Source organism: Alligator mississippiensis, chromosome 2 (genome assembly GCF_030867095.1).
Source record: "Alligator mississippiensis isolate rAllMis1 chromosome 2, rAllMis1, whole genome shotgun sequence".
Lineage (NCBI taxonomy): Eukaryota > Metazoa > Chordata > Crocodylia > Alligatoridae > Alligator > Alligator mississippiensis.
Window position 1 is genome coordinate 18,975,942 of NC_081825.1, and position 13,396 is coordinate 18,989,337.

The window sequence follows — 13,396 nt, forward strand, 5'->3', positions numbered from 1 at the left end:
TAAGTCCATCAAAAACAATTGGAAGGTGCACTACCAAAGCTCCGAACTCAGAATCAATGGTGACTAATGAAACCATCTTGCAGCATCCAGTAACAGAAGCTCTTGCCGGTACATTAACCTCTGAAGTCCAGCAGGCAATAAAACAGATCAAGAACAAAGCATCTGGCCCTGATGGCATATGCCAGCTGAGGTCTTCAAAGTAGGCAGGGAAACTATGACTAGCAAACACCACACACTGTTTCTAAAAAATCGGGAATCACTGAAGAAATTCCTGCTGACCTACAAAATGCCAATGTTATCACCATTTTTAAGAAGGGAGATGACTCTGACTGTAGCAACTATCAAAGCACTGCCACCTTTCCACTGCTGGAAAGATCCTTACTCAAATTTTGCTGAAACAACTGTTCCCTCTGGCTGAGGAAATTCTTCCTAAGTCTTAATGCAGCTTCAGATCATTATGAGGCATCATGGACATTAACTCTGCAACCTGACAGATCCAGGAAAAGTGCCAAGATCAACACCAGGAACTGTACATGGCCTTTATTGATTTGACCAAAGCCTTAGACTTTAACTGTGAGACTCTATGGAAGATCTTATCAAAGTTGGGCTGCCAGTGCAGTCATCATCCCCACTCTCCTCTATGAATGTGAAACATGGGTGACCTACTATTATAATCTCAACAGAGGTGTCACCAATGATGCCTCCAGGAAATCCTGCACATCAAATGAGAAGATCACCACACAAACGCCAGCATCCTTATTGAATCCAGCGTTACCAGCATTCAGTCAGTGATCCTCAAGCACCCAACATCACTGGAAGATGAAACATTGTGTGCAGATGCCCGACTTGGCTCCCCAAACAAATGCTACACTCCCAGCTTAGTAAGGTCCCGAGATCTCATAGTGGCCAGAGGAAATGCTACAAAAAAAGACACATTGAAGGCATCTCTCAAGAAAACAGATGCAGACATCAAGAGTTTGGAGGAGCTAGCTGCCAGTTGACTCCAATGGCATTACAACTTCAATCAAGCAACAGCCCGTTTTGAGGTAAAGCATCTTCCCTTCGAAGCAGAAGAGAAGGCGGATGAAGGAAGAGGACAGAAATCCCAGCCTGCAACCTATTCTCCCCTGGGGAAAGTTCTGCAACTCCTCCAGACTGATCTGTAGCTTATGGATTGGACTCTTAACCCATCTCAGGACCCATTAATGAGCTGTGGTAGAGATCATCCTTGAATCAAAGGATTTCCAACCATGACAGGCAAGGGCCTCAAGACAGTATGGTAGCTTACATTACTTTACATGGATTTGGTCTTACACAGTGGTTTTTCAATCTTTTTTCATTTGCGGACCCCTAAAAATGTTTTTAAATGCAGACCTGTTTAGAAATTTCGAATGGAGGAGTGGACCACTTTGTACTGAAGTGTAAGTATTCACGCACTTTTGATTGATCAAAGTAATCTTTTGCAGGTCTTTAGACACAATCTGCAGACCCCCAGGCGTCTGTGGACCACAGACTGAAGACCACTGTTCTAATGGGATAGTAAGCATTTCTTCTCATTATTAGGAAACAAGGAATAAAGAGCTAGAGGTTGTCAGGAAAGAGCTCATCTCCACTGAGTTCTTGCTCTCTCTTCCTGTTGTTGATGTGTTGGAGAAGATGCTTAGACCTGCTAGATCTACCAGGGTGATCTTTACTTGCAGACCTCTCAAGAAGGTTGTTTCGTGATGTAAGGTTGCTATTCCAGAGACAAATAGGGCCACCATTAGCAGATGTAATGAAGGGAAAGAGCCCACATGGGTCAAATTCACTTCTCAGTCCCGAAGATTTAGGGGGATCCTCTAAAAGGATTTTTCCTCACAACTGTCTTTCCATCCCAGAGGGTTATCCATGGTAGGAATGGGCCACCAGGGAGGAGGGTCCATGTTCTCTAATGAGGCTGAGAAGGGGGATTCCTCTTCCACTGAGGAACCACACCAAGTCCCAGACCCAGTCTAATTGATGACCAGTGTCAAAATATCATGAGAGGGGCCTGTTCAATATCAGGGATTTGGGTACTGGTTCAACAGTTAAGGTAGTGCCAATGCACGCTATGGACATTTGTGCCACTACTGTCTGTAGGGAGCTTATGCAGCACTGGTACATGTGGCACCAAAAAAAAAAAAAAAAAAAAAGGTTTGCCTGCTGAGCAGTACCAGAGGTACTGCAGTTCCTTCTATGTGGTGTAAATAGAATGGGAAATTTCATCTTGGGCAAGGCTCAGTGGTGAGGTTCCAGGGAGAGCACAGGCTTGGAGGATTGGTCTCTTCACTGGAGGTCTGTGGTGGTCTCCCTGGTTTTTGGATCCTGGGCTAAAGATCAGAACTGCTGAGCTCAGGATAACACTGTGGCTCACTGGGGGCCACTAGCAAATGGGATAAGTCTTTCCAAATGCTTGCCAGGATCTGAAGATGCCTGTACAGATACTGCAACAAGATGCTGCTTCAGTCTACTTTCTCTAGCTTTAAGAGTACACTAAGAGCACTGGGCTTGGCTTCTCTGATCATAAGGTTACTGTACATTACTGGCAAAGTTTGGAGAATGGCCTTTTTAGGCCTGTACACAGTGGATGAGGGGACAAGAACCTTATCAAGTCGTGAACCTAAGTAAGAGAAATTAGATAGCTATTTAGATGAACTCAGCTCCCAACAACAGGAATTACCTGCTGTCTCTCGATGGCAGAAGTGATTCATCTTGTAGTCGCAGGGTGCACGCAGACTAAACAAGGGGTATGTGTGCACGACACTTTAAAGTAGGTTAAATGCTTTTGCATGACTTTACTGGTGTTTGTGTTTGCATGCGTCAGTGGCATATTGCACATTAATTCCAGCCACTGTTAGAACATTCGGCAGCATAATGCGCCTTAAATGACTTTGGGAAGCAGCAAACTAAAACACCTCCAAAGAGTTTTAGTCTGCTGCCCTATAGCCACGGAGTGAAGCACCAGGCTCCGTGCAGCTAAGAGGCTCTGCAGGCAGCCCGCGAAGGCAGGCTCCACCGAAGGAAAAAAAAAAAAAAAAGCAGAGAGCCTGATCTTTCCTGCCTCTCCTCCAGAGCCTACCTGCCTGAGCTGCATGGGGACCCGGTCCTTCCCTCCATGGCTGCAGTGCCCCCTGGGACCACCTGAGCTGGGTGCATGTGCACAGGTGCTGCTGCTGCCATAGAGGGAAGCACCAGCCCTCCCCGGCAGCTTGCCCTCCTCTCCCTGGGCCAGAGAGGCAGGTAACACACAAGTGTACATGACACAGGGGTTTACTTCACCCTAAATTGACGCGGTGTTTTTAAAAACCCACCACTTCAATTTAGGGCCCCCGTTTCATCATGCCCACAGATAATAAAATGGAACTGGCTGACAGTTGAGGAAGTCTATCCTTTTACTTTCACTAAAGTGGTCAGGAGGGTTCCCAGAACACAGGTCTGACCCCCAAAGAACACTGCTATTCAAAAGAGAACCAAATTTAGTGCACATAGTGCAATCTGCGCGGACACCAACTTGAAGAAAAAGCTACCTTCTACTAAATACTTCTCATCCCCTCCTAAGCCTTAGAAGGGAAAAGCAATCTTTTATTACATTTATTAGAGAGCTTCTCACGGCTTTCTTAGAACAAATTTATATTTGTTCTTTATTGTGCAGTATTAGCAAAATGCATTAATAAAAAATACTTTATAAATTTTTATCAAAATTAATATTAGATTAGAGGGAAGCCTTGGAAGCAATACAAGACAACTCTTTATTCTCAAGCGAGCCAACATTTTGCAGCAAGTTAAAATAAAATCTTACCTGTGTAGATACAAGGCCAGCTGCATAATCTGGAGTAGCATTTTCCACTACTGTTTCCTCTTTGGCTTGCTTTTCCACCACTTCAGCATCTACAGAATACAAAAGGAAGAGTTGGTTCAAGTTAGCTTTCATAACTACAGAACAAGCTTTTTTCTCTTTTTAAGCAATGGCAAAAAGAGTCTATGCAAGATTGATTATTTTTCTAAAAATCAATAAAATGTATATAGTGTGCTGGTTTTGCAAATACAATGCTTTTTCTATAAAATATCCATTTGGTTTTGCAATAAAACTAACACTTAGAATACAAACAAATTTACAATTTACCACGGAACTATAATTTAGCCAGTTCTGATTGCTCAATGTTGCAATGAATATTAGCAAGCTTCAGGGAAACCAAGCACAACAATATTTACTGCAATTATGGCTTCATTCACTAAAATTGTATTTATTTATTTATTTTATGTAGCTTTAAAAATTAATTAAGGTTTAAGGGGAAGAGAAGGTGGGGGACAGGGAGAAGGGGGGCACCTGAAGCCACGTAACTAGAACTGGTTTTAGAACAGTCTACTTGTTAACACTAGTAAACTTGATCGATATTATATTGGACTAACCTAAAGTCTTTCTTCTTCGCTTTGCTTCACGGCCAGCACCAACCATGTCCAGCTCTGAGATATCTAGTAGCTACAAAAGAAGTACCCACATTTACTTTAAAATCCAGTATTAAATTCAAACTCTTTCATCAAATATCTGATTACATTTCTTGGAAATTAGTATAACATACAACTGCTCATACCCATGGCTCAAAAAGGGACAGAAAACTGGAGATCACTTTTGATCAAGAATAGTGAGCTGATAGCACACAGAAAGGATTTTTAAAAGCTATTACCTACCTTTACTCCTCTTTCTTTGCGCAGAGGTGTTCTCGAAGGAGGAATAGGGGTTCTGCTTCCAGAGGGGCTAAATACACTAGGTGTTGTGGGACTCCTGAATGGAGCTTGTTTTGGTATCCCTTTGAGTGGTGCTTGAAGAGAAAGAACAACAGTAATTTATTAAAACATGTTTACTTACTTAGAAACATAGACAATAAGAGCCTAAATTATTTTTGTGCTCTATTTCTTTAGCTTCCTAAGCCACTTCTATGGAAGGCACCACATATATACGCATCTTCAGAGGTCTACTTACCGTGTTATATGTAGCTTACAGTTTGCTACCCAAGACCATAAGGATAACCCATTATTATTAGATGCATACAAATACTTTCCATGCATATGATTTTAAAAATATATGAATGAACCGAAATGCACTCCAGCAGTGGCAGGCCTGGTGTTAGCATATCAGGTGGCAAAATGCTTCCATTCTTGTACAATTATGAACTATAATTTTAGCCATTAAAAGTTCATAATTGTACAAGAATGGAAGCATTTTGCCACCCGATATGCTAACACCAGGCTCCTGCCATTGTTGGAGCGAATTGCACCTCACAGAGCAGAGAGACGCACAGACACCTCACCACAAAGAAATTCCTGCCCTGAAGAGCTTTCCATTTTTCCACTCTCCTGTGAAATATGAAACATCATAACCTGAAGGAAATATACTTTTACATCCTGCTTGCCATCAGACAGCGTTGAGGTAAAAAGACTTTCAACCTTTCTCTGTGCCTAACCTGGACAAAATGAACTATTCCAAACAGGAGACTTTACCACATCTTCAGCTCTTCTGTGAAATATGAATTTTCATTTCTATGTAGAAGAACTTTTGCAGTCTTTGCTCTCTCTCACCTTTCATGAGGCATAAGTGTGCCCAAAAGCTTGCGAATAAAGAAAATGTGTTTGCAAATATCCAGCTGGTCTAATAAAAGATATCACCTCTTCCATGAGTTTTGATTCCTTCTCTCTTAGCACCTTAAGCTCTATTTTACTGTCAAAGACAGATACATTTTTTGTGCAGTCGGCAACATGCTCTATAGTTGAGGATGGAAAATACTTTCCATTATAAAAATCAGGTTTCACTTGTTTAAAACTTGGGCAAAACTTCAACCTTTGACCAAGATCTTCCATGCTAGTTACATAGCTCTAGCTAAAATATAGGGAGTACAGGAGCCCAAGGATGTACCAGAAGTAGCAGCAATGTTGTCAAAACCACAAATCAACAGCAGCTCTTCCTCTGCCTATACCTGTAAAAGCCCCATCCAGGTACAGACTCTAACCACCAATGCTTCCACTTGGGACATGGTCTAGATTTGTGGGATGCATTTCCTTACACATCTCTCCTAATGGATTCCTTCAGGAAACAGATAAAGGGAGGAGGATGTGGCAATGCTAAGAAGCAACACAAACATGAGAAATTCCTTTGATGTGAGGAACAAGGAGGTTAAAAGGCCAAGCATTAGCAAATGCAACCTGGAGTTTAACATACTGGTGTGCAGATGGTGTTGCTTGAGGGGCTTTGGCTTCTTTGGCAATAGTGTGGTGTTCAAGGAAAAGGGCTTGCTGAGCAAGGACCCACCTAATGAAGAGGATGGAAGAACTTCTTTTGCACATAGGCTCTGTGATCTAGTGAGGAGGGCCTTAAAACTAGGCTCAGCAGGATTGAGCAAGCCCCACAGGTAAAGGAAAAGATGATATGGATAAAAGGCTAAAGGGGACAATGTGGGGAGTATGAAAAAAGGTCATGAGTGAATCATGAGCAAGGCAATCAACTAGTCATTATCTTAGGGTGCAAGAAGTATGAGGAATAAACACAAAGAACTGGACATCTTAGTGCACATCAAATTAGGATCTTGAATGGGATAACAGACTTGGTGGCACAGATTGCATTACAGGAATATTGTTAAGGCTGGGTATAACTTGGTTCAGAAAGGACAGATGAGGTATGTCCAGCCAGTTTTGGGGTTTTTTTGACTGTGCTGGGAGCAACCTTTTCAATACAGATGGTGGAAAAATCAACAGGGTAAAAGGGGCTCAATATACTTATTTCTAATAGAGAGGTGATGACTGAGAACCTGAAGGAAGGCAACTTGAGTATCAGTGATCAGCAGGGATCCAGGTTTTCTGTTTGTCATGGAAAAAAAAAAGCCACAGTAAAACCCAGATTTTATCCTTTTAAGAGAAAAAAAACAAACACAGGAAAAGGCCAGTTTCCCCCTTGCAGGCTGGCAGAATTCCAGCCTGCAAGGGGGGGAGAAGGGAAGGGAAGGGAAGGGAAGGGAGCAGGAGGCAGGCAGTCAGCAGGGGGCACCAGGTCATGGGCATGCTCACACATGCACTTGGCAGCCAGGCAGCCTGCAGAGTTCTTGCAGCTCCCCACTGTTAAGTTGGGGGGGGCGTGGAAGGGAACTGAGGCCCCTATAGTGCAGGAGGAAGCCGAGTTGGGCTGGGGCTACTGCCCAGCCCAGGTACTGCATAAGGCTTGGGCCCAGGGCAGGGAGCAGGATGGAGTTGTGGGTGGCTCATCTAGGGTGCACTCCTGTGGGGGGGAACATAGGGGGTATGTGCCCCCCATATTTGTGCATAGGGCGGGTGTGTACTGGTGGCTGTGGGCTCCCTGCCTTGCTGCCTTCCTCCCTGGGACCTCTGCAACCCAGCAGGTAGGACCCACCGCAGCAGGGCAGAGTGGGGCAGGGAGGTTTGGTGTTGCTGCCAGGAACCCTGCAAAGCCGTGGCAAGATGCCCCCTGCCCATGTGAAAGCAGCAGGGGGCACAAGTCCATGCTGCCACCCCCACTGCTGTTGGGTGAGCAGGGGGTGCATTGCCTTGGCAGCACTGGGCAAGCAGGGGTGCCTTGCCATGGTGGCACCAGGCTCTCAGCAGTAGCACTGATCCTCTCTGCTGTGCTCTGACCTGCTGGGGCTGTGGAAAAACCAGGGGAAAAAGCAGGGTAGGGAGTCCCAAGCCCACAACAGGCTGCCCATATTCACCCCTCCCCCTGACAGGCCCCACTTTAGCCTTGCTGCCTACGGGGACGGGGGAGCCAGGCTCTGCACTCCACTGCAGCAGCTGCTGCCTCCCACAGGTGGCAGCTGGGGCTCAGGCAATGTTGGGGAGGGCAGGGGGCTGCAGACCTGGGTACCTGGCTTCAAAGCCCTGGCAGCTGGGGGCCCCAGCACGGGGGGGGGGGGGGGGGGGCTTGGAAGTGAGGGGCAAAGGTATGTGCAGGGCACCAGTATATTAGGGCTGCTCAGGGCCAGAAATGCCAAAATTTACAGGCATTTAGAATTTATTTTATTATAGGAATTGGGGCACTGGTAGGCTTCCAATGCTTTAACACTGGACTGCAGAAATACAGACTTCAAACTCAGAACTAGGGGGCAAGATTCCATGCGAGGCAAGTCTAAGGGAAGAAGGAATCCAGCAAAGTTAACTAACCTTCAGAACAACATTAAGGACACAAAAGCATGCTATGCTGATGCAAAGGATGGACAGGAAGTGCCACAAGAGACTAGCCTGCAACTTAAAAAGGCATCTTCCAAAAAGTGAAAAAAGGCCACATATTTTCACCTGTAGTAATAAGAGTCTATTACAGGGACATGGGGACAACAATCAGGAAGGCCAAGGCACAAATTGAGATACTGCTAGCAAAGGAAATAAAAAGGCAATGAATATACCAGAAGTAAGAGGAACACCACAGAAAAGCTAGGTCCCTTACTGACTCAGGAGATGAACCTAATAATACTTGATACAGAGAAGGCTGAAGCTAAAAGTTTAGCTACCACATTCAAAATAGCTCACAGTAAGTAGATAATCGGCTCAGTGGAGGGAAAAGATTAGTTCAATAGCAGGATGTTTTCAAAACAGCATAGTTGCATGAGATGTATCTAGTACTCAAGGAACTGGCTGAAGGAAACTACAGAACTACTGAGTATTAACTTTAAAATAACAGGAAATGACAGGGATAGGCCTCACCAAATGAAGATGGAGAAGAACATATTTGTGAATAGGCTTGGTAATCAAGTAACAAGGGGTCCAAAACTGCTTTGAATCACTTGATTTTGCAACATAAGATGTTCCTTCAACATCTATCTGGGTGCATCCATAAAAGCAGGAAAGCGTTTAGCTTAATTTTTATACGTTACAAAGAAATTAAAAGATATGGGACAAAGCATCTCCATCATCAACTTTCTTTCAACAAGAAAAAACTATGCATCTCCAGCCCTCTCCTTTTTTTGGAAAGAGTTCTCAGCATTGTCCACAAGGATTGACAAAGCTACAGATAGGAAAAAAGCAGCTGTACTTGAGAACAGAAAATGCGTGATCCATGTAAATAAATGCGCTGACTTCTTAAAGGCTTTTGAACCCAATTGACTGTACAGAGGTTACCTGTACATGCACCAAAGAAGAGACTGAGGAGGCCACTCCATAGTTTATATTCATTTTAAAGTTTAAGGATAAAGTAACCACCACAAGTTATATTAGAAACACAGCATATAAAACACTTACTAGTCTACTTCGTTCAGGTTAAAAACAGAATAAAACAGAAGTAGGGAAAGGGGAGATACTATGGCAAATTGACATCGTATTTTTAGTACATTCAAGCAAAACACACCAGACTTTCACTGGAATTGTTTCAATTTTGACATGTACAGAGAAAAACATCTTCATTTATACTCTGGATACCCTTTTCATACAGGTACTATAAGTCACAAGCCTTGACTGAATTTACATTTTCCATACTTTGAGTCCACCAAGATAAGGTATAGGAATACTTTTTGCTGTAAACATTTCTCTTTTAGAGTACCCTTATGGCAATATACTAAAATATACATATTAGGGGCCCAATTCAACCTTGCTGAGTCATTCCTTTTATGCCATAACTCCACAGATTTCCACTGAGACGAATTTGTTCTATGCCAAAACAGACTGGCTTTTATGTTGAAGTCTTGAAGTTCTCACTCTACCAAGAACTCCTTATCCATTTATCTTTGTTAAGCAAAGCCCTAAAGATGCATCAATCTGGAGATTAAAAGAGTATGGCGCATCTGGCTGTTGCAACCCTTTCAATTGGAAGTGTTCTGCATTTGCTGAAATCACATTCACGACTTGGTATAACAGAGTGCCTTATACCTTGGTTATGACATGGTTAGTATTGGTCTCCTACATTCCCCAACATAGCACTGGGGAACCTCAGTGTCAGACACCAAGGGCAGGAAAGGCTGAGTGGAAGCTACGGAAGAACTTGTGTGGTTGAAGCTGCTTCTGGCTTTAATAACCTCCTGAATGCATGAAAGGTTGTGATGGGCCTTAGTATGTTTTCATATCCAGTAGTGTTTCAACAGTGATAAATACTGAACAGTAATAAAACACTATAAATAGGCATCCCAAACATTCTTTCACATTTAACAGTGATGGCACTCATCTAAAGGAAACCTTTCTGAAGGAGTCTTCATCATCCCTTGCTTCCTGGAACATACCACAGCTTATCCTGCAGACTTTTTGCACCCCTGTGAAAGTTCCCCCAGGATTTCCTTTCAACTGTGGGAGTGCTACTGCCCCACTGAAATATATGCAGCAGCACATCAACAGAAATCATGTATGCACCTTTACATTACAAGCAACTACTACAAATACCATAACTGTTGAATGCAAGAGGCAGGCACACTTCGCATTTTGCTAGTTTGACAGAGCTGATAATGCAGCTTTTAAGTATAATTTCCTTTATGACAAAGAATTGTACATAGTTCTTGATAAATATATTTTATACTTATAGCCTATTTTAAGTACTGCAATAAAATACAGTAGTATTTTTCCCCCTTTCTGTATTTTTAAAGAAACAGTGAACTTTTCTTGTGGAATAATTTGAAATTCCTCCTTGGTATAGCTAACCAGAATGACTATCAGGTTTGACAAACCAGGTAAGAAATACCATCCCTTTGCTTAGCTGCATCTTGGGTTCAGCTCAGAGTATTATCCTGTTCTATGAAATGACAGCAGAGCTGGACAGACTTTAGGCTTTTTCCCCAGCTCAGTAGCCAGAGTAAAATGTCAGGGACTGAAGGGAAGGAAACAGAAGTGTAAGCCATTAACTTGTTACAAAAGCTGTAAAAGTGTAACTCCAACTGCTATCTCCTGGAACAAGAAAGAACTTAATTTACTCCTAGAACTGTGCCACTTACAAACTACCTCTTCCTTAATGGTACCATTTAACCCTATATTTTTGGCAGTGCTGTAAATGTACTGACCAAGTAAGGGAAAACTTATTCCTTTAAAACAAGATGTTGGAAACATTTAAGCAGGGAAAACAGAAATGCTGTGACTTCACATCCATCCAGGAAGAGCACACACCAACTGCTGAAACTTCCTTAGCCTGACGAAGGGTTTTTGAACCCGAAAGCTTGCTTAATAACTATTCTCCAACTATTTGGGTTGGTCTAATAAAAAATATCAAATTCACCCAAGGAACCTTGTCTGACTTCACAGAGAGACACTTTAAAATAAAAGCAAAAGTGCATTGCATTTTGCCTAAACATGAACCAGATACATTTTTCTCAACCAAGTAATAATAATAATGAGTCATACTTGTTGTATCTATTTTTTTGACCAGCCCCCTCCCTTTGGCGTGGAAAGGCACTCCTGCAGTCTTCTTGAGCTGTTGTGCCGTTTCGGTTGCTAAAAGGAGAGAAGCTATAATTATTACAAAATCTTCACTGAAACATACACAACTATATTTCCTACATAAGAGCCTTCTGAAGTTTAGTCTAGTGTAGACAATCCTAATCTTTCATAATGAAAATTATTTTTAATCAAATGCTGGTGACCTGTTTCAATTGTTAATCACATAATAAAATACTAGTAAAAAGCAGAATTAAGAGGGCTCGTGCAGCTAATAAGATTGTCTGAATTAGAGTAACACAATCTGCTTGATAGGAAAAAGCAGAAGAGATAAATAGAAGTTTATTCAAGCTACACATACTGATATTTTCCACTCAAACTGACTAATCAGGTCACAAGGTATACATGAATTGCTACAGAGTGCTATGTGCATGCAGCAAAATATTTTAAGTTCAGCCAGTTAAAGGAGTTAAGACTATTTTTTCTGCCTTTTTGTTAGTGAAAATCCTCTTGGATTTCATCCTCAATAAGCCTACTGAGCACAGGAAAGTACGTGCTTACTGCCTATGCTCCCTGTTGCAAAAACATATGGCAACATAAAGCTCAGTTACATTGCGATTTCATTTTTTTTGTGGCAAGAATCTTAATGAAGGCTTTCCCTAGCAAGTTTCTACAACTGACTATTATATGTAACACAGTGTATGCAACTTTGTTATCAAAACAAACAAATCTTGTGAACTTTGAAATCTAAATACCATTTTAAAACTACAAAAGCACATTAATTCAGTAATTACCCAAATGGTTTGGTTAGGCTCACACCTGCTTTTAGTTTGCTATGATGCAGTTTTACACAAACTGATGCATAACCTTATTAAGAAGGGAACATACAATGTACATTCCTGAACTGAAGAATAAAACAGAATTCTGCACTTTCCTTTTACCAACCAGTTTGCATAAATATTTGATTAACTAGCTGGGATAGTACTTACACTTCTGTAAGAGTTCTGCTCGGAGAGTGGCACTTTTGGGTTTCCTTTTCAGCTGGAAATGTTTCACTGGGGGAGTAAGTGGCCCAGCAAGTGTTGTCAAGGCATTTTTGTTTAAGTACTGGCATTCCAACGGCAACATAGCTGAAGTTTCACATTCGCTTACTGTGTAAAGAATTAACAATACACGTGGGTATAAATGCCTCTTCTACAGCTGATTACAAGACCATTACATAGTTTTGCAAAGGGGGTTTTAAACTTCGGAATACCTACTCAAATAGCAAGGCTAACTACCATTTTATGCCATCAGAGGTCCAGAAACCTGCCAATTAATTTATGTTCTAGTAACCCTGTTGCCAAGGTGGAGAAAAGTACAGCAAGATTTGCCTTGTTAAATATAAAGCCATTTTAAGAGTCTTTTTGCAGAGAACAAAGACTTAAAAGAAGCTGAGGTTTAACTCTCAGACATCTCAAAAGTACAAGCAGCTTGGTCAGCCACAAAATGCCAACAAATTACTGGAACTAGTAAAAGGACACACTTCTGTTTTGAAAAAATGCAGAGTTCCATCTCCAAGGAGTTTTGCTATTAACCTACTCCATTGTAGGGCCCAAAGACCATTTCTGTCCATTAAAATCCCCCCAACATTTCTACAGTAGCAGCTAGTACCAACAACTGTATAGCATCCCTTGCTAAAGTAACTACGGCAGTACTATCACACACATAGCTTAAACAGTTTTACCATCAAGAAATCTATATCTGATTAAAACTGCAAAATTAGTCTATGCTAGCACTGCCACTGCTGTTACCATCAGTAACAACTGCTGATCCTCCTGGATCATGGTGTATGCATAAGGGCCACCCAGACCTTTGATGCATATGCCTGGGCAGGATTTTTTGCAGGAGTGGAGGCTGCCCAAACTTTTCACCCTCCCTTTAGGCTACCGAGACAGAATCCAAAGACCAGACTAAATCCAGATATTTGGTGCTTCCAAGGCTGTAGTTGTAGAAGTGTCTGGGACTCGAACCCAGGTCTCCTGTATGGTAGACA

General features: G+C 42.3%; 1 protein-coding gene across 3 annotated transcripts in view; it reads right to left on the reverse strand.

Moving 5' to 3' along the window:
- The window catches only part of NELFA (negative elongation factor complex member A), a 47,545-nt gene that overhangs the window by 25,083 nt on the left and 9,066 nt on the right, over positions 1-13,396 (reverse strand). For all 3 annotated transcript variants that reach the window (XM_014607723.3, XM_006278786.4, XM_014607724.3), the window contains exons 3-7: positions 12,351-12,512; positions 11,329-11,418; positions 4,708-4,838; positions 4,429-4,498; positions 3,818-3,906 (exon numbers count right to left, since the gene is read on the reverse strand). In XM_014607723.3, coding sequence (XP_014463209.1) covers positions 3,818-3,906; positions 4,429-4,498; positions 4,708-4,838; positions 11,329-11,418; positions 12,351-12,512 — 542 coding nt within the window. The remainder of the gene's footprint in view (positions 1-3,817; positions 3,907-4,428; positions 4,499-4,707; positions 4,839-11,328; positions 11,419-12,350; positions 12,513-13,396) is intronic.